The sequence below is a fragment of the Chiloscyllium plagiosum genome, chromosome 50, assembly GCF_004010195.1.
Source record: "Chiloscyllium plagiosum isolate BGI_BamShark_2017 chromosome 50, ASM401019v2, whole genome shotgun sequence".
Taxonomy (NCBI): domain Eukaryota; kingdom Metazoa; phylum Chordata; class Chondrichthyes; order Orectolobiformes; family Hemiscylliidae; genus Chiloscyllium; species Chiloscyllium plagiosum.
The window spans coordinates 5,224,940-5,247,011 of NC_057759.1; the positions used below are offsets into that span (position 1 = coordinate 5,224,940).

Here is a 22,072-nt window from a genome sequence, read left to right on the forward strand (position 1 = left end):
AGATGCAATGGGCTGAATGGCCTAATTCTGATCCCACATCTCAAGAATTTGAGAATGCAAGTGTCACAAGTCACTGCTCTGCTTATATAGCAGTTAGTGCCTGCTACGTACGGAACAGATACTGCTGAGATCAACTATTCTTTCTGTGCTGTTAATGTTTGGAAAGGAGAACCATTTCTTAATGTCCTGCATTGACTGTGGAAGAGAAACTGTCAAGTGGGTGGGGGATTACAAAAGGATGAAAAGAATGCATCAGATTTAGCGTCATAGAGTCATCAACGCATAGGTTCATACAACACAGAAATGGACGTTTTGGTCCAACAAGTCCAAGATGATCATAATCCCAAACTAAACTAGCCCCATCTGCCTGAGCTTGGCTCAGATCCCTGCAAACATTTTTTTTTTAATTCATGCACTTAGCCAAATGTTTTTCAAACTTTACAACTGTACCCACATCCATCACTTCCTCTGAAAATTCATTCCACACATGAACCACGCTGTGTAAAATCAATTGTCTTTCGTGTCCTTCTTAAATCTTTCTACTCTTATCTTAAAAATATGCCCACTTGTCTTGGGATCCCCCACCCTCGGGAAAAAAGATACCTGCCATCCTCTCATGATTTTAAAAACCTCTAAGATCACCCTTCTACCTCGTGCACTCCAGCCAATCCAACATCTTTTTATAACTCAAACCCTCCATTCCCAGCAATATTCTGGTAAATCCTTTCTGAACCCCCTTCTGCGTAATAACAACTTTCCTTTAACAGGGCAGCCAGAACTGGACACAGGACTCCGGAAGAGGCCTCACCAACATACTGTACAACCTCAACATGACATCCAATCCCTATATTCAATGGTCTGAGCAATGAAGACAAACATGCTAAATGCCCTCTTAACCATCCTGTCTTCCTGTGATGCAAATTTGAAAGAATTGTGCTCCTGAATCCCAAGTCTCTCTATTCAATACACTACCCAAGGCCCTTTTAATTGTAGAAGCTCTGCCTTTGTTTGTTTTACCAAAAAGTAACACATCACATTTATCCAAATTAAACTCCTTCTCCCACTCCTCAGCCCACTGACCCAATCACTTTTTCAGGCCAGAGGTAGGCTTGTAGTTGAAGTAGTGGCTCCTCTTTTCCCGAAATGCATAATTGATGATCTGGATCTTGTTGTGCAGGGGCAGCATTTCCAACTTTACAGATTGCATAAAATCCCAGGAGAATCGTAAACTGTAAGGAGAAATAGTGCGGAAATCCAATAGGACATTGACAAGTAGGTGGCATGGGCAGAGCGGTGGCAGATGCAATTCAATGTAAAGAGAAGTGTGAGGTGCAGCACTTTGGTGGGAAGAACATTGAACGACAATACAAAGTAGGGGGATACAATTCTACAGAGGGGTGTAGGAGCAGAGGGAGCTGGGGCACATGTCCACAAATCAGTGAAGGTGGAACGACAAGGGGAGAGCAGTTAATAAAATACATAATGCCTTTGGCTTTATTAGTAGAGTTGTAGAGTCTGCCAGCAGGGCGGTGATTTTGAATATGTACAAGACACCAGTTAGACCTCAGCTGGAGTACTGTGTACACTTGTTGGCACCATGTTATAACAACGTAATGGGGAATGGGGCAGGGTTTGGGGGAAGCACAGAAGCGGTTTACGGATGTGCTTTTCCAGCACCACTCTAATCTAGACTCTGGTTTCCAGCATCTGCAGTCATTGTTTTTACCTAAGATTCCATGGATGAGAAACTTCAGCGCTCGAGCTTTAATGGAGTATCATGCTTTTCAGTCTATAACAGACTGCATTAAACAGTGAGCTTTGTTTTGACTTATAATTGGGAAATAACCAGGAATTTAGTTCATAAAGGGAGCTGGTTTTCTCTTAGCAAGAGATTGTTTCAGTTCAGATCATTTCCCCTCTGGGAGTGCACCAGCAGGATGTTTTCTTCTTGTTTTTCTTTTAATTTGTGAAGTCTCCAAGCTAGGACAGTTTGATATAGAAATGTAAAATTCTCAGAGGTGTAAGATATATAATAAAACACTCACGCCCTCGAAATAGCGAGACTGTCACTCAAACAGACTCGTGGATGAAACATGACATTGAAAAGACAGAAATGGAAAGAAGGAGCCAGTTAAATCGAAGACTTCAAGAGTTGGGTGACGATGATAGAAATATCGAAAATAGGAGAAGGAGTAGGCCATTTGGCCCTTCGAGAGAGCTCCGTCATTCAATGGGATAGTCTCAGTCCCATTCCCCATTTTAACGGCTTTAATAACGAACTCTATGTGAACTTAAGGGGCGGAGTCATATGTACCGGACGTATCACAGATTAGCAATCGAGTGGACCAGGGTGACAATCCACAGGGTGAGTTTGAATCCCCCTGCTTTCCTATGAGAGCCGTTGGGTAACAGTGATCCAGGCTCTGTGAGATCTGCACATGAGATGGTATCTGTCGAAACCACGCCACCCACCCACTTCCCATCATCACAAGAGTCCTTCTGGTAGACTGCTGCCTGTTCTTAGCACTTCCCTTTCCCTTTCCAGATCCAATTGCCTCCAACTTTCAAGTGGACAAGCTGCCCAGTCCAAGGGCATGTGGCTCACAATGTGGCAGCAATGCCTGAGAAAGTTTGGGGGGTGGGGGGTGGGGGTGTGGAAGGCACCATCAATCGATTTAGTGAAGACCCATAAACCTTTGCGCATCATAGCTGCACTGATGCTAACCCATGAGAAGACCAATATCCTTACTATTCCTACCCCTGTCTATCTTTGGGAATTATTAGAAACACACCCCAACTCACAGGATACTCTCACGAGAATGCTGTTACTGTAGGGTGTTTTATGTGCCGATGTGGAATATTGGCATCTGTACTCCCCAACATCCTCCTTTGTAACAGACTCAATGATGTAAGTCTTCTCCCTGAACTCTTTGGTAGTTTCGTTTATGATCCAGTTATAGGTCGTCGAACGAAGCTCCCGACCGCCATCGCAGCTAAGAGTGATCCGGTCGCCCGTTAAGAATCTGTCCCACATTGGCTCCATCGTAAGTACAGGTGCTCCAGTCTCCATTGAGGAACCTAATCCATAGAAAAACATAGGAGAAAGTGAGGACTGCAGATGCTGGAGATCAGAGCTGAAAATGTGTTGCTGGAAAAGCGCAGCAGGTCTGGCAGCATCCAAGGAACAGGAGAATCGACGTTTCGGGCATAAGCCCTTCTTCAGGAAACGTTGATTCTCCTGTTCCTTGGATGCTGCCTGACCTGCTGCGCTTTTTAAGCAACACATTTTCAGCATAGAAAAACATACACAGCCACAATGGGAAGCACTGAAATTTGCTTGCTGCAGTAGCTTGCCACTCAGACAACTCATGTTGGCTTAGGCTGATGAGTGGTAAGTAACATTCCCAACTCACAAATTCCAGACAACGACTATCTCCAATAAGAGAGATTCGAACCATCACCCCTTGACATTCATTGGTGTTACCATCTCTGAATTGCCTCAATATCAATATATAGGGGTTACCAGTGAGAGAGAATCTCACCAGCCCCTTCACTTTCGAAGATATTACCATGACTGAATCCGTCACACTATCAGTATTGGGGGTGGGGGTGGGGGTGGGGGAGGTTTACCATTGAGAGAGAATTGAACCATCTCCCTTTGGTGTTCTATTGTGTTATTATCACCAAAGTCCCCACTATCAATATGCTGGGGTTACTATTGAGGGATAATTTAACCATCATCCCCTTAAATTTCCCTATTATCAACATTCTGGAGGCTATGTTGAGAGATCATAACCATTGCCACCCATCCTCCCCGCTCCACAACAACATTTGGGTTGCTATCCTTAAAAGCAAATCTAATCATCGGCCCCTCATTGGTGTTAGCATCACTGAATCACTCATTATCAGCATCATGGGATGACCATCAAGAGAGAATTTAGCCAATGGGCTCTGACTTTCAATATTAATATCATCACTGAATCCCCCCACGATTAATATCCTGGGTATGTCATTGACCAGAAACTGGATTGGACTCACCATGTAAACACAATAGCTACAAGAGCAGGTCAGAGGCTGGGAAGCCTGCAGTGAGTAACTCACCTTTGGACTCCCCAAAGCCTGTCCACTATCAACAAGGTGCAGTGACAGGTAGCATAGTTTTGTGCGGGGAAAATCATATCTCAATATCGTGATTGAATTTTTGGAGAAGAGAGAAAAAAAAATTGATAAAGATAGAGTGGTGGATGTTGTCTATCTGGACTTCAGCAAGGTGTTTGACAAGGTTCTGCATAATAGACTGTTGAGTAAGGTTAGATCACATGGAATATAGGGAGAGCTAGCCATTGGACACTCAATTGGCAGGAAGGTAGGAGTCAGAAGGTGATGGGTTGCTTTTCAGAGAGAAGGCTTGGGATCAGTAGGGCCACAAGGATCGGTGCTGCATCCACTGCTTTTCCTTATTTAAATAATTTGGATGAGAATATAGGAGGTATAGTTTATAAAATAGCAGACAACACAGTTGATGGCAAGGTGGACAGTGAAGGAAGTTGTCTCAGAGTACAACGGGACCTTGATCAGATAGGCTGAAGAGTGGCAGATGGAGTTAAATTTAGATAAATGTGAGGTGTTGCTTTTTCATAACGCAAATTAGGGCAGGACTTACACACATGATGGCAGGGTTCTGGGATTGTTATCAGACAAAGAGAATGCAAGTTTGTAGTTCATTGAAGATAGCATTGCAGGTGAGGGACAAGGTGAAGAAGGTATTTGGTACGCTTGCCTTTAATGGTAAATGCATCGAATATAGGAGTTGGGAGGTCATATCATGGCTATACAGGACATGTGTACAGCCACATTGAGAATACCAATAGCCGCAAGATGTTGTGAAGTTTGAGAAAAGATTAACAAGGATGTTGCCAGGGTTGGAGGGTGTGAGCTGTGCGGAGAGATTGAATGAGCTGGGACTATTTTCCCTGGAATTTTGGAGGCTGAAGGGTGACATGACAGATGTTCATAAAATCATGAGGAACATAGAGTGTGTGAATAGTCAAGGTATTATCCCCAGGTTTGGGGTGTACAAGAGGGCATAGGTTTAAAGTGAGAGGGAAAAGATTTAAAAGGGACCTAAGGGGGGACCTTTTTCATGCAGAGTGTGGTGGGTATGTATGGAATAAGCTGCCAGAGGAAGTGGTGAAGATAGGTACAATTGCAAGATTTACAAGGCATCTGGATGGGTTTATGAATAGCACGGGTTTAGAAGGATATTGGCATAGTTGTGGCAAATGGGATAGATTAATTTAGGATATCTGGAGGGTAGCAAATGTTGTCCTCTTGTTCAAGAAGGGGAGTAGAGACAAGCCTAGCAATTATAGACCAGTGAGCCTTTCATCGGTTTTGTGTAAAGTTTTGGAAAAGATTATAAGAGATATGAGTTATATTCATCTGGAGAGCAATACATTGATAAGGGATAGTCAACATGGTTTTGTGAAGAGTAGGTCGTGCCTCCCAAATCTTATTGAGTTCTTTGAGAAGATGACCAAAGAGATGGAGGAGGATAAAGTGGTTGATTGTGGTGTATATGCATTTCAGTAAGGCATTTGACAAGCTTCTCCACGGTGGACTATTGCACAAAACACAGAGGCATGGGATTAAAGATAATTTAGCAGATTGGATCAGAAACTGGTTACCTGAAAGAAGATGGGGGTGGTGTTTGATGGGAAATGTTCATCCTGGAGTTAAGTTACTAGTGGTGTACTGCAAGGATTGGCTTTGGGACGACTGCTGTTTGTCATTTTTATAAATGACCTGGATCAGGGCATAGAAGGATGAGTTAGTAAATTTGTGGATGACATTAAGGTCAGTGGAGTTGTGGATAGTACTGAATGATGTTGGAGTTACAGAGGGGTATAGATAAGGTGCAGAGCTGGGCTTAAAGATGGCAAATACAGTTTAATGCAGAAAAGTGTGAGGTGATTCACTTTGGAAGGAGCAACAGAAATAAAGAGTACTGGGCTAATGGTAAGATTTTTGATAGTGTGAATAAGCAGAGCGATCTTGGTTTCCATGTGCATTGATCCCCAAAAGTTGTCACCGAGGTTGATAGGGTAATTAAGAAGGCATTCGGTGTGTTAGTAGAGGGATCGAGTTTTGGAGCCATGAAGTCATGCTGCAGTTGTACAAACTTCTGGAGCGGCCGCACTTGGAGTATTGTGTTCAGTTCTGGTAACCGCATTATAGGAAGGATGTGGAAGTTTTGGAAGGGGTTACGAAGAGATTTATTGGATGTCACCTGATATGGAGGTCAGGTCTTCACTTCTGGAGCGGCCGCACTTGGAGTATTGTGTTCAGTTCTGGTAACCGCATTATAGGAAGGATGTGGAAGTTTTGGAAGGGATTTATTGGATGTCACCTGTTATGGAGGTCAGGTCTTCTGGGGAAAGGCTGAGGGACTTGAGACTGTTTTCATTGGAGAGAAGTAGGTTGAAAAATAACTTAATTGAGGCATATAAGATAATCAGAGGGTTAGACAGGGTGGACAGTGAGAGCCTTTTTCCTTGGATGGTGATGGCTAGCACGAGGGGGCATAGCTTCAAATTGAGTGATGAAAGATATAGGGACAGATGTCAGAGGTAATTTGTTTATTTAGAGTAGTATGGGGCATGGAATGCACTGCCTGCAACAGTAGCAGAGTCACCAACTTTAAGGGTATTTAAATGGTCATTGCATAAACATATGGATGAAAATGGAATAGTGTAGGATATGTGGGCTTAAGAGTCGTTCCACAGGTCGGTGCAACCTCGAGGGTCGAAGGGCCCCTGCTACACTGTGATGTTCTATGTTCTATGGTCAGTGTGGACGAGTTGAACCGAAGGGTCTGTTTCTGTGCTGTACAGTTCAATGACTCTAAATCAGGAATATGATGGACACAAAATGTTAACTGTGTTTTTCTCTCTCCCTCTCAGCGCACAGATGCTGCCAGACCTGCTCAGCTTATCTAACACTGTGTTTGATTCAGACCTCTCAAACCTGCAAGACTTTGTTTTCCATGATGTAAACACTGATGCTAGTGCAGACACTGTGGGGTTCTTTAACATGAAAGGAAGGCACAGTGGATCTTAACATACCTTCTCGTATTTGTAGAATCATCACTTGCTCTGAAATACACAATTAGACACAATCAATAAGTTTTAAGGAAAACGGAATTGAGGATGATCAGATCAGCCATGACCTAATCAAATGGCAGAGCATACTCGATGGGCCGAATGGCCTACTGTGATCCTATGCCTTGTCACGAGGGCCCTTGCTTTAATTTGCTCAGCGGTGATACATAATCAGACTCATTTGTTGAGGTCACATGTACGTTTTTGTGTTTGTGAGAAAAATTGTGTGTGCGTGAGAACCAGTGTGTGAGTGTGTGTGCGTGAGAGAATGAGACAGAGTGAGAGTGTATGCCTGTGTGAGGCAGTGTACATAAGGGAGTGCGGTCATGTGCCTGTAAGAGCGTGCATGTGTGTGTTTGTGTGAGAGTGTGAGAGAGTGAGAGAGAGAGAGAAAGAGAGAGGGGTGTCTGTGTATAAGAGACAGGGGAGCCTGTGTATGTGTATGTGAGAGAGAGAGAGGAGTGTGTTTGTGGGAGAAGAAAGGAGTTGATTCCTGATGAAGGACTTTTGCCCGAAATGTTGATTTTTCTGCTCCTCAGATGCTGCCTGTCCAGCACCACTCTAATCTTGACTCGAATCTTAAGCATCTGCAGTACCCGCTTACGCCTGAGAGAGAGAGGGGTCTGTGTGTGAGAGGGAAAGTGTGCTTATATACTTAAGTGAGAGGTGGAGAGAGGGAAACAGATAGAGAGATGGAAGGGATAAACATCAAGGAATGCAGAGTGAGGGAGATGGAGAAAGGGAGAGAGACAGGGACAGAAGAGGGGTAAATAAAGAGAGAAGCAAGGACAATAACATGGAAGCACGGAGAGGGAGAGAGAGAAAGAAGGAGGAAGAGAAGTGTTCAGATAGAGATGGCGGTAGAGTGTTTACAGAGTAAGAGAGAAAAAGACCGTGACAAAGAATGTGAGAGATAGGGATAGACAGATATTAGAAAGGAAGACAAAAGAGAGAGAATGGGTAAAGAGAGTGAATGTGGGAGAAAAAATGGAAGGGGGGAGAGAAAGAGAGAGATGAGAAGATGAAGAGATGGAGAAGTGAGATGGGACAGAAACAGATTCAGAGAGACACACAGGGAGAGAGATGTTCTCAGGACCTGCATTTAATTCCTAGTATGGCAGAGAGCAAATACTGAAATTATAAAAATCTGCAACTAATGCTGGGCCCAACCAGCAATGCCTACATCCTGTGAATGCATTAAAAAGACACATCAATTACTAATGTGATTATGTTCAAAGTATCCATTCGGACCCTCAAGCTTGCTGCACTATTGAGTAGGATCATAGCTGATCCTGTATCTCAAAGCCATATCCATAGAATCCTTACAATGTGGAAATAGTACATTCAGCCCAATGAGCCCACACCAACCTTCCAAACAGCATCACACACAGACCCATCTCCCTAACCTAACCCTGCACTTGTCATGGCAAACCTACCTAGACTACACATCCCTGGACACTAAGGGTAATTCCCCTTGGCCAATTCAACTTAATCTGCACATCTTTGGATTTTGGAAGGGAACTGGAGCACTGGGAGGAAACCCACACAGACATGGGCAGAATGTGCAAACTCCACACAGACAGTTGCCCAAAGGTGGAATCGAACCAGTGTCCCTGGTGCTATAAGGCAGCAGTACTAGCCATTGAGTCACCATGCTACCCCCACATTCCCCATTTTGTCTTCATTTCACTTGGTTCCTTTCAAATCTAAACAATTATCACTCGATTCAGATTCCTTTGTCTATCACCATTTCGCTTTTTGTTTCTCCACATCTGTTTCACTTTTAGCCACGTTGTACTGCATCTGCTATGTCTTTGCCCACTCACTCAAATTGTCTAAATCACTTCCTTTGCATCCTCCTCACAATCCTGGCCAGTTTTGTGTCATGAGCAAACTTGGAACTGTTGCATTTGGCTCCCTCATCCAGGTCATTAATATATATTGAGAGTGGCTGGGGCCCATGTATTAGTTCCTGCAGTATCCCACTAGTCATGATTTGCCTCTTGGGTAAAAAACACATTTATTCCCACTCTCTCTCTTGTCCATCAACTAATTCTCAATTCACATCAATATACTACCATCAAACTCTTGTCCTTTCACTTTGCATATAAACCTTGTCTCAAATGTCTTCTGAAAAAGCCAAATAAGCTACATGTACTGTTTCTCCCTTATTTATCCTTAGACCCTCAGAAAATGACAGTTGATTTATTAAGATTCTTCTGCCTCTCATAACCCATTCTGGCTTTGTCCAACGTCTTTAATGCTTTCTAAGTGTTCTGTCATCACACCTTTTACAGGTATTTTCAGAATTCCCCCTAGAATGTTCAGCTATCTGGTCTGTAATACTGTGATTATTTTTATCTCTCTCTGCCGCCTACTTTTTAAACAGAGGGATTACATTACCTCTCCTCCAATATGTGGGAATTGTTCCCAAGTCTATAGAATCTAAAGCATTATCAACAATGCGCCCATTATATCCAGTTCCACTTTCTTAAAGATGCTGAGATATCAATTAAGAGTCCCTCAGGACTTATCAATCTTCAATCCCACTAATTTCCCCAATACCATTTCCCTACTATTACTGATTTCCTTCAGTTCCTCCCTCTCAATAGATGTTGGTTATCTGACATTTACTGAGAGATGATTTATTTCCCTCTTTTGAGAAGACATAACCAAATTATGCATTCAAATCTCCTGCCATTATAATATCCCCTCGATTCAGACTGCAATGGACCTACAATTATCTTCATAAATACTTTTCTCTGCACATGTTTGCAGAAGCTTTTACAGGAGAAAGTGAGGACTGCAGATGCTGGAGATCAGAGCTGAAAATGTGTTGCTGGAAAAGCGCAGCAGGTCAGACAGCATCCAAGGAGCAGGAGAATTGACGTTTCGGGCATGAGCCCTTCTTCAGGAAGAAAGGCTCATGCCCGAAACGTCAATTCACCTGCTTCTTGGATGCTGCCTGACCTGCTGCACTTTTCCAGCAACACATTAGAAGCTCTTAGAGTCAGTTTTTAATGTTCCCTGCAATTTTAAACTCATTCGCTATTGTCCTGCTCTTGATCAAAAATTTTGTCTTTGTTTTCCAAATTCTACAATTCAATCATGCATATTCATTTACATGTACACCAGCACATGTGTACTCACAAACACACACACTACCTTTATACACTCATGGGATTTGGGTATTGCTGACGAGACCAGCATTTATTGCTTGTCTTTAATTGTGCTCTCTCTCCTGTGGCCTCTTTCTCTCTAATTCCCCTGCACCCTCAATCTCCTGCTCTCCCGCACCCTCATTCTCTCTCTCCTGCACCCTCACACTCTCTCTCCCACACCCTTACTCCTGCACCTACACTCTCTCCCGCACCTTCACTTTCTCTGGCTCTCCACCGCATCCTCACTGTCTCCCTTTCTCCCCCGCACTCTCACTCTCTGTCCCTCCTCTGTACCCTCAATCTCCCTCTCATGACATCACTCCCTCTCTCCTGCACACTCTCACACACACTGTCTCTCTCGTGCACCCTCAATCTCCTTTTCACCCCGCACCCTCTCTCTCTCTCTATCTCTCTCTCTCACACACACACACACCTTCACTCTCTCGCTCGCACCCTCACTCTCTCTGTCCTGCACGAGTGTATTTGAGAGAGCATTTGGATGAGAGAATCTGAGAGAGGGAGACTGTGCGTGAAAGCTGTGAGAGATTGTGAGGAGTGCATGTAAGAGAGGGTATTAGTGTGTACGTGAGAGAGATATATTGTGCGTGAGAGTGTGAGAGATTGTGAGAGTGCATGTAATAAGGTGTCTGTGTGGGAGAACAACAGTGTTGGAAAGTGTGTGTAAGTGTGTGAATAAGTGTGAGAGTGTGTGAGTGAGTGAGCGTGTGCGTGTGTACAATCTGGGAAATGCCAGCATGCATGTGCACTGCTGTCCGTACACAATAGGATTGTGCCTCTGTTCACATTCCCATTGTACACTGAGCTGAGGGCAGGAGCTGAATAACAGATTTATTCCTTGCACCCACCCTGAAATAGTGATAAAAGCTGGAGATACATACCGAGCAGTAAGAGAGCAGAGAAGATCTCCATCACAGTGCCCTGTCTGATCGATGTGTGTATTCAGTCAGTGACTCAGTCTGCTGTTTCCTGCTTGTCTGATCCTGCTGATGGCAGGGAAGTGGGCGGCGAAGTGGGCACTGCCAAAGGGTCTGAGACAGATTGAGATGGGACACAGTTGTCAGTCACCAGGACGTTTCTTCACCCACCACACCCCATTACCCTCCATTCCCCCTCATGATTAAAAATCTCAGCCTTCAATATACTCAACGATGCAGCCTGGACAGCCCTCTGTGGTAAATAATTCCACAGATTGACTCCTTCTGGAGAGAAGAAATTCCTCGTCACTGACAGCACAGAAACTGACCCTTTGGGTCAGCTCTCTTCCCCTCATCCAGTTCTTGGGGCGAAATAGGCTCAGCCATTCCTCCCCATCTCTCTTTCCAATCTGTTCCATCCCATTGTCCTGAAACATTGATCCTCTCGTTTTAGATTACACCACACAAGGAAGCATTCTTTCTCCAACTTTTTGCCAATCACCTCTTCAGCATCTTATATCCCTCAGTTAGATCTCCTGTACAAGAGGGATAGGTTGCATTCAAGCTGGAGGGCGATCAATATTCTGGCAGAGAGATTTGTTCAAGCCACTGGTAAGGGTTTAATCTGGTCTGGTAGGGAAGTGGGATCCAAAGCATTGTGGAGATGAAACAGAAGGTTGCGGTCAGTACAGAAGGTAATGACAGCAATTCAAAGGCAAAGGTAGTGTAGGTAATCCTAATATTAGACAGGACAGAAACAGGCATGGCAGGAAGCAAGGGAAATCTTTATTTATTTCAAGGTGGGAAGCCTGATAGGTAAGGCAACTGAACTGAGGGCATGGATTGTTACATGGGACTGGGATATTACAGCTATTACAGAAACATGGCTGAGGGAGGGACAGAACTTATAGCTCAATATTCCGGGGAACAGATGTTATAGGAAGGATACAGAGGGAGGCAAGAGAGCAGAGTGAGTTCATTTTTGATGAGGGAGAACATCACAGCAGTCCTGAGAAAGGACATTCTTGAGAGATGATTCACTGAGTTTATATGGGTAGAACTGAGAAATAGCTGGAAATGTGTTGCTGGAAAAGCGCAGCAGGTCAGGCAGGATCCAGGGAACAGGAGAATCGACGTTTCGGGCATAAGCCCTTCTTCAGGACCTGGGGGGTGCAGTGAGAGAGGGACTCACTGAAATCTTTGTAGAGGGAGGAAGAGAGCTTCTTCAAGGAAGGCATCCTTGTAAGAGGATTCTGCTGCCTGACCTGCTGCGCTTTTCCAGCAACACATTTCCAGCTCTGATCTCCAGCATCTGCAGACCTCACTTTCTCCTCATAGAACTGAGAAATAAAAAGGGCAAGATCACTTTAATGGCACCTACTATAGGCTTCCCCCAACAGACAGTGGGAGATTGAGAGCAAATATGTAAGGAGATCACAGAGAGCTGCAAGAATAATATTATGGTAATCATAGGGGCTTTCACTTTCCTAACATCGACTGGGGCTGCTAAAGTGTTGAGGACTTGGTTGGAGAGAAATGTGAATGCGCTCAGGAAGAATTTCTTACGAGTTTGTACATGGCCCTATTAGAGAAAAAGCAAAAGTTGACCTCCTCTTGTGAAATAAGGCAGGGTAAGTCTCAGAAGTGTTACTAAGAGTGAATAGTGACCATAATTCCATTACTTTTAATAGCTATGGAAGAGGAAAGGTTCACAAGTTAAAGTTCTCAATTGGAGCAAGGCCAATTTCGATGGTTTTTAACAGGAACGTTCAATGAGTTGATTCAGGGAAGCTGGTTGCAGGCAAAGGGACATCTGGTAAATAGGGGGCTCTCAAAAGTAATTTAATGAGTGTAGAGAGGCAGCATGTTCCAGGCAGAAGCAGGAAGCCCTGGATGACTAAAGTTATGGAGGCCTTGGTCTTGGAAAGGAAGGAGGCATTTGAAATATAGGCAGCTGCCATCCAGTGACTTCCTTGAAGAGTATAGAGGGTGTCAGAGTGTGCTTAAGAGAGAAATCAGTAGTGTGAAAAGGGGACATGAAAAGATATTGGCAGATAAGGTAAAGCAGAATTCAAAGTACGTGAAGGACAAAAGAGTAACTAAGAAGAGAATAGGGCCTCTTAAAAATCCTGAAGAAGGGCTTATTCCCGAAACGTCGATTCTCCTGTTCCCTGGATGCTGCCTGACCTGCTGCGCTTTTCCAGCAACACATTTTCACCTCTTAAAAATCAGCAAAGTTACCTACATGCAGAGGGCCAAGAGATGGGTGAGGTTTTAAATGAAAATGTCAAATCAATGTCAGGAGAATTACTTATTGCTTTGCATCTGCCCCAGTGTCACTCTTCCTACATACTGGGCCCAGTCTTTGGCAGGAACTGACAAGTCAAGCTTCACAAATAGCAGCATAATGTTAGAAATGCTTACCCCAATTTAAAGACAACTCTTGCAAGTGAATCACTTCAGGAGTACGCTGTTCCCTTATCACCACTGAAATAGCTCCATGAAGACCAGGATTCTGAAACCAATTCACCCTTTACTTACATGTGCATAGTACATGACACTGACCCAGCTAAACTGAGCCACCTCCCAAAGTGAACAGAACTCCTGATATTCCTGTTTATATTATTTTATTAAACAAATTACAAAAACAGTTTACAACAAACAGTTACACTTACAGCTGTATACAAGAGACAGCAATTTTACAAGGGAGAGGAGCAGCAAAGCCAGGCCCCAAACCCTACCATTCAAACAGTTTACAGGGACATGAGGACAAACCTCAAATCCCAGTTTCACAAAGATATAAAGAGACAACAGCAGTGACAGTTGTACATTAGACAGTACTGTTACATACAAAAGTGCAGATAATACAGACCCAGCAAGCCCCCATCCCTCCCACCTTCCGACCACTAAGGCAACCCGCCCCTACCCACCTTCCGGTTCTCGGTCCACCCCATGCCCCTTCCAGTTCTCGGTCCGCCCTGACACACCTTTCGACCACTTCTAGGACAGCCCGCCCCGGTACCCGCCCAGGGTGACAGCGGTCAGGACAGCCTACCCACCTTCCGGCTTCACTAACCATCCTCAGCACCTTTCGACCACCTCTGGGGCAGCCCGCCCCAGTACCTGCCCGGGGTGACAGCGCTGAGGACGGCTACCCGCCTTCTGGCTCTCGGTTTGCCCCTACGTACCATTGGGCTCTCACCCACCCTGTTGCACCTCCAACCAGTGGGCTATCCTGGCACACCTTTCGGCCACCTCTAGGACAGCCTGTCCCCTTCCCTGGATATTCCTGTTTATATCTGTTAGCCAGGACTCCCTGATTGGACAAGACCATCAGCCCCGATGAGGGAACTCAGATTCTATGAGGTCCACCTGACTGACCTCGTTCTAATCATTATCGGAAGGGGCTCACGAAAATAGAACAAGGAGAATCTCCATGGATAAGCAGGGTCAGAGTTGGAAGCAGATGTTTCAAAACTATCAGTGAGAGTAAAAAAATCAGGTTAAAAAGCAGAACTCAACAAGAAATCAGAATCATACATGGTTGGAAAAGGCGGTCAATGAGCACTGTTCAATTCAAAACTTAAGGCAGACAAAGTGGAAAAATATCGAGGTAAGTCAGAGATTTGGACATCTTTCAGGAACACACAGATGGTGTTTAAAACAGAAAAAGTTTATTGTGAAAATAAAAATATACAAAACAAGCTTCTGTGGTTATGTAAAAAGGAAAGAGAGTAGCAACCTATCAGACATACTCTAAAGACACAGGATTTTGGAAGATTGCTGTTAAAAATGAAGGGGTGCTGTGCATCTTAGAAGTATTACGGGAGGTAAGTTCCTGGGCCCTGGTGGATCTATTCCAGAGTATTGAAACAGGCAAGTGAGCAAATTGCTGGAGCATTGACATGCATCTTTGTATCCGATTTGGCCACAGGTAAGGTCCCAGAGAACAGGAGAATAGCCAATGTAGTTCCCATTGATTAACAAAAGGGAGCAGGGATAATCCTGGAAAATGCCAGCCTGTGAGTTTCATTTCGAGGTAGGTAATTTATTTGAACAGATTCTCAGGGACAGGGGTCTAAACGCATTTTGAACCAGTTTTACTTATTAGTGATAGACATCTTTTTTTTGCAGGGGAGGTCATACCTCATTAACTTGATCAGCTTTCAAGGAGGAGGCAAAGATGATTGATGTGGGAAAGGCAGTTTATATTGTCTACATGGACTTCAATAAAACCATTGACAAGATCCCTCCTCGCAGACTGATTCAAAAGGTGAATTAACATGGTATCAGGAGTGAGCAAGGCAAGGTGGATAGAGAACTGGCTCAGTCACAGGAGAGGGTAGCGATGGATAGATGCTTTTCGGAATGGAGGGTTGTGACTAGTTGTGTTCAACAAGGATTAGTACCGGGACCACTGATGTTCATGATCTACATGAATGATTTGGAGGAAAATGTGGATGGTCTAATTAGTAAGTTTGCGGACATTACAGAATTTGGTGGAGTTACAGATGATGAGGAAGATTGTTAGAGAATATATCAAGATCTACATCAGCTGGAACACGGGCAAAAAAATGACGGATGGAATTGGACAAATGTGGTTTTCGGAATTCACGTACAGGTGGAAATTATACAGTGAATGGCAGAACTCGGTGTTGTATTGATGTGTAGGGAGATCTGGATGTGCGGGTCCACAGATCACTGAGGGTGACAGTGCAAGTAGATAATGTGGCCGGACAGGCTGCCCAAAATAATTAATTTATGATGAACTTCACTATAGCGGCCATAAATTAAAGCATGCTGGGAAATGGAAACCAGCCTTGACTAAAGTGATTGTATCAATCCACATGCTGCAGAATACAGACAGGCTGCAGAATACAGACAGGCTGCAGAATACAGACAGACTGCAGCTGCCCACAAACCTGACAGCTGCCGACCCTGCAATACACACCTGGAATTGGACACTGAATGGGACAATGGAATGTCGCCCTCGAGACAATCAGGAGCATCAAGTCATTCGCTAGACACAGAGGCACCCAGCACCCTGATTTGGAGGGGTCTGTGTGCACCCAGTGCCTACGATAATGGACACTTCAGGACCACACTGTCATGAAAGTGCCAACACCTGGTTGGGTCTGATCGAACAGGGTAATGAAGCCTGATCAATCCATTGGCAGATCTTCAAGACACTTCCAAAAGGGCGTGAAGATTCAGAACAGTGAGAGTTGCCGCAAAATCCCGCTCAGCGCAGTAACTCAAGAATAACACCAAAAGAGAAGACACATCCAAGACTATGGAAGAAGAGGAAGACGCAGGCTCATGGAACCTACTTCAAGTGTGGTGGTATATGATTATACAAAGTTAAGTAAAGTCTAAGATTGTTTGTAGTGTGTATCGTTAGTTTATAGTAAACTTTATTGTTCTAATTTTAATTGTGTCAAATAAATGAGTATTATTGTGTATCATTATTAAGGTTCAACTCACAGTTCCTTTGCTGAATATAAGAATTTAAACACACTGTGTGGCAGGTGCAACAATAAGATAGTAAAATATGACTACGGCATGCTTGCCTTCATTGGAAGGGGCATTGAAGATAAGGTAGTCAGGTTATGCTGCAGCTCCAAACAACTTTAGTTAGGCCATGTTTGGAATATTGTGTAGAGTTCTCGTCACCACACGATCAAAAGGATGTGAATGTTTTGGAAAAGGTTTGGAAAAGGTTTACAAGGATGTTGCCTGGTCGGTGGGATTTTAGCTATGAAGGAAGGTTGGATAGACTGGGTTTATTTTCACTGGTCTGCAGGACACCAAGGGCCAACCTAATAGAAATTTATAAGATTGTGAAAAACATGGATACATGGAGGTATGATGCTTTATTCCCCTGGGTGGTGGGGTCAATTACTAGGAGACACTAGGAGACAGGTGCTGGGGGAGGGTGGTGGGGAAGTCTAAAAGAGATGCACAAGGCAAGTATTTCACACATATGACAATGAGTACCTGGAATCCATTGCCAGAGGTGGTGGTGGAAGCTGATAAAAGAGCTACATTCAAAAAACACCTGGACAAATGCATTCATAGGAAGGAGCAGAGGGTTACAGATTAGTATAGAATGGCAAAATGTGTTGGTGGAATTTTGGAGGTTTAAAGGACCTGTTCCCGTGCTGTGTTCTCCTTTGTTCTTAATGCTTTAATGTTTCCAGGTGACCTTCATTCACTATTCCGAGTAATAGATGATCAGGTATTAGTGATTTGTCTACCAATAGCATCATTACATAGCCCAGCACCATTTCCTTCCTAATCACTTTTACCCTTCCAATCAACTCCTGGTTCTCTAACATTTCTGTCCTCTTGAGTCCTCTTTTGTGAAGACAGAAGTAAAATACATGTCCTAATCTTATGCCAGTTCTTTGTTCCCCAGTATAATTTCACTTGGATCCTTACTGCACTAGATCTACATTTATCTTTACAGACTCGTTGTACTCACATATTTGTCGATGTTTTTACAGCCAATTTCTATGTTCACTACAATTTTACTGTCCTACACTATTTTCTACCCTTGAGCATTTATTATCCTTGATTTCTAAAATGCTCCCTATCCTTAGGCTTGCTGTCTTATTTTCTCAAGCAATCTTACGTCTCTGCTCTTTGTTTCTATACTCTCCAGGATCAATTTTGAAACTCATACCAGAGTCACCTTTCCTCCTTTTTCCCTTGCGTCAGACAGAAATGAGTAAATTCATAGGGTGCTCTCTTTAAACATGAACCATTCCCCATCCACCATCAACCACTTTAATATGGCTCACATCCATCCTTGCCAATTTGTGTCTCTTACACTCATAGTTCTCTTTATTTAGGTTCAGGATGCCAGCTTCTAGTTCAACAACTTGGCCCTTCGTCTTGATGAAGAATGCTGCATATTATGGTAACTCTTCCCCAAGGAAACTGTACATAACAAGCTTGTTAGTTCATAATTTCTCATTGCAACATATTCTAGTTAGAACAGCCTGTTGGCTCATTGGTTCCTCAAGGTTTTGGTCAGAAGAACCATCTCTTTCTCAATCACACACAAACTTCAAGAAGGCAGTTCACCACCACCTTCTCAAGGACAACTAGGGATAAGCAGTAAATACTGGCCAGCCAGCAACACTCACATCTTATACATGAATACATGTCAAGAACACACATATACACCCATACTCATGGGAATAGTCCACCAGTTCATTTTGTCCAATCCAAATGCAAATTGAAGTCATCCAGGATTACAGATGAACCATTACAACAGAAATCTCTGATGCTTTGCTTAATGCCAGAATGTGTTTGTAGGAAGGCTAATGGAATGTGAACCTTTATTCCAAGAGGATTTGAGCACAGGAGCAGTGAAGTCTTGTTTCAAACACATCAGACTTCGGTTAGGATGTACCTTCAGGACTGTGTGCAGTTTGGGTCTCCTTACCTCAGGGAAGATGGTATTTCCATGTAGAGCAAGAGCCATGAAGATTCAGCACCTTTTCCTTGATTTGGGGACAATATCACATAAAGAGCAAGTGGGCAAACTGGGCCTGTGTTATTGAGGGATTGGACAGATGAGCAATGATATCATTGAAAATACAGTAACCCAACCCTTAAAGGGAGGGACAGGTTTAATGTTTGCTACTTAAGGGTAACGAGAGCCGGGCAGGATTTTGAAACAAGTGGGACTTTGGTCCGAGAAGAGAGTTTATTTTGTTTTGCTCAGTGGTTTGTGATCCTTTAGATTTCTATACCTGCAGGAGTCTGGGTCACACTACCTCTGTGTATGTTTAAGGTAGAGGCTGGTAGATTAATGAATATGATTGTTAATTGGGTTATGGGAATGGGGTATGTAAAATGCATTGAAATACTTGTTCAGCCCTGATCATGTTCACTAGAACAGCAGGTACAAGGGGCTGAATGGCCCACTCATGTTTGTATGTTTCTCTGTTGCGTAAGCAGCCCTTCGTGTTTCTTATCATTCTCAAAAATATTCTCAAATACTTTCCTCTCCTAATCATGAAACTCTGCTCGGAAATGTGCAATTTATAGACTTGTTAGCTCAAAGGTTTTTTTCCCAAATTAATGCAGTGGCAATGAAAATGTAATGTGTGAGATTAGACCCGAGCTGTCCTTTGTCTCAGGGAGGGACTGAAGATTAGCAATGACTGTGTCAAGCCAAATCGAAGCAAGTATGTCCAGTAAGAATATCGGACAATTTTGTGTTTCTGTAAATGACAGCTTCAACAGGTTTTTATTTAACTCTTGGCCCGGAAAAGCTGCATTAGCAACTCTGCTATTTCATGTACACTCCAAGTAAATTGGAGTCTAAGTGAAGAAATTATGTCTGTGAAGAGAGATAGATTGGAAAAGATAGATTATATGAATAGATAGACATACAGATAAGACATTTCCTGCTTAAAGTTTGAACACTATGTTAAACAATGTTGCAGTAACGACACCATTGTTTAAGAGAGACCCACAAAGGAGCACATATCCATCAAAATTTCACCATTCCTTTAACAATGTAACTACTGAGCCCTGGTTTAATGTACCTGACCACTTTTCAGACATCATCCCGTTGAGGGAAAAATATCAATTATTAATTGCAAGGATTTGTTGCTGAACAGACTGTTAAGGATGGAGTTACTCCAGTGAGATTTAAAAGTAAAAAAAACATGTTCCAATCATAAACATTAACTCTTAACCTGTGTGTAAAAAAAGAGCCCTAATTCGACAACAACAGAATACAGCAATTCTATAGAAATGCTACATCATCTGACAATGCTTCCCACTGAATTTGTGCTAGAATTTAAACACTTAATAAACCATTTGATGTGTTACTTATTATCGTGGTAGAACAGGAGAATCCAGCTAATATTTGCACAAAACAGCTCACAACAAAAATGAACTATGCACCTGCACCCTTAGGTCTTTTTGTTCAGGAACACTGCCCAGAATCATCCCATTGCCCAGGTCCAGATGCAGGTGACAGTAAAGAAACTGCATATTGGCCTTCATAGTGAGAGGATTAGGTTATAGGAGCAGGGATGTCTTGCTGCAGTTGTACAGTGCATTGCTGAGGCCACGGTTAGAAGATTGAGTACAGTCTTGGTCTCCTTATCTGAGGAAGGATGTTCTTGCTCTCGAGGGGTTGCAGCAAAAGTTTATCAGATTAATTTCTGAAATGGTAGGACTGACGTACGAAGGAGATCGAGTCAGTTCGAATTATATTTGCTGGAGTTTAGACAAAGGAGAAGTTGCGGTGGGGTGGGAGAATGTCTTAAACCTACAAACATTCAAACATGACTTTGACAAGTTGGATGCAGGCAAGATGTTCCCAATGATCCACAGGATTCCAGAAACAGAAATTAAAGTTTACGGATAAGAAATAAATCTTTTAGAACTAAGGAGCCATGTCTTCTCTCAGAGAGTGGCAAGCCTGGGGGATTCACTACCACAGAAAGTAGCTGAGGGGAAGCATTGTGTTTTCAGGAATGGGGTAGATATCACTCTTGTGCCTGAAGGGACTAAGTGATGCAGTGGTGGCAGGGCAGCGGAGTGCAGAATTAGGGTACTGCGCTCGATGATCAGCCACAATCCTATTGAATGGTGAAGCTGCCTCGAGGGGTCGAATGTCGAGGGTCGTCCCGCCCTGTACCTTCTGTGTTTCTATGATTTTTCTTTGTAATTGTAACCCAGGTATTAACACCACCAATTTCCTACAGCAAAAATGCTTCAGTGTTTCCAAATAGGTTTCACACATCCTCGAAGACAATCCTCATGCACTCTTGAGGGCAATTCTGACAAAAAAACAATATTTCTCCTACAGGAGAGGAGAGTGTTGATTGCTTACCAAGTCAATTGTGCCTTGCAGAGGTGTTGCAATTGAGAATGCAGCCACTGATGCTGAGTGCCTTCACATGGCAGATATTGTTTCAGTTTTATACAACCAATTGGTCAGGGTATTGCTTTGGTAAAGCTCAGAGGGCACAGTCTCAAGATAAAAGAATGTTGATTTAAGTCTGAGATGAAGAGGAATTCCTTCCCTCAGGGGTTGTGAGTCTTTGGAATTCCTTGCCACAGAATGCTTGTGTATATTGAAGGTGGAGACAGATTCTTGATTACTTGGGGAAATCAAGGGAAAGTGCAGGAAAGTGGACATCAGGAATGTCAGATCAGCTATGATCCTACTGAATGATGGTTTAGGCATGAGCGACTGAATGGCCTACTCCTTTTTCCATTTCCTATGGGTTTATGAACTACCAAATTACTCCCACCCATTTTGTTCCTTTGTGAAAGACACATTGGGTAACCGATGTGTCTTTCACAAAGGGAACCAGGGCCTGGGTAGTGCACAAATAATGTTTCAATTGTTGTACACATATGAATGCTACATTGTGGCAAGTTGTGTCTGAAATTCTGAGTTAGCAATGGACTAACTGTATTCATGTACTTACTGGTGTTTGAAACCATTGGAAACTGTCAGTCAGTGACAGTGATTGAGACTCACTCAGCAGTTACTAAGGAACCTCATCTTGTTCATTCATCTCCCCTACACAGTCAGCCAGCGGCCACCTTCATCTGATCAAGCCTTCTTAGTGACATTACCCTCCTCAGTCACTTTCTCCTGCACGGCCCCAAAATCCCAGGCCTGCAATCAACACGAGGAATAATGCAGCCCCTTTACTTGCTCAGACTATCAGGAATGCAGATTTTACAGGACATTGCTCCGTGTGACTCCAGTTCTACTCTCACATTGATGACACTTAATTGCCCTCGGAAAGGGCAACAGACACTGCTGTTC

General features: G+C 43.4%; 1 protein-coding gene across 4 annotated transcripts in view; it reads right to left on the reverse strand.

Annotated features, from left to right (window-relative positions):
- LOC122544520 (high affinity immunoglobulin gamma Fc receptor I-like) overlaps positions 1-22,072 on the reverse strand; it is a 223,148-nt gene that overhangs the window by 99,627 nt on the left and 101,449 nt on the right. For 3 of the 4 annotated variants that reach the window (XM_043683811.1, XM_043683810.1, XM_043683809.1), the window contains 3 exons: positions 11,221-11,370; positions 7,125-7,154; positions 2,803-3,078 (listed from right to left, as the gene is read on the reverse strand). In XM_043683811.1, the coding sequence (XP_043539746.1) occupies positions 2,803-3,078; positions 7,125-7,154; positions 11,221-11,251 (337 nt within the window). In that variant the 5' untranslated portion in view covers positions 11,252-11,370. Of the gene's footprint in view, positions 1-2,802; positions 3,079-7,124; positions 7,155-11,220; positions 11,371-13,680; positions 13,772-22,072 lie in introns of all 4 variants that reach the window. The other variant, XM_043683812.1, reaches the window with a different exon arrangement.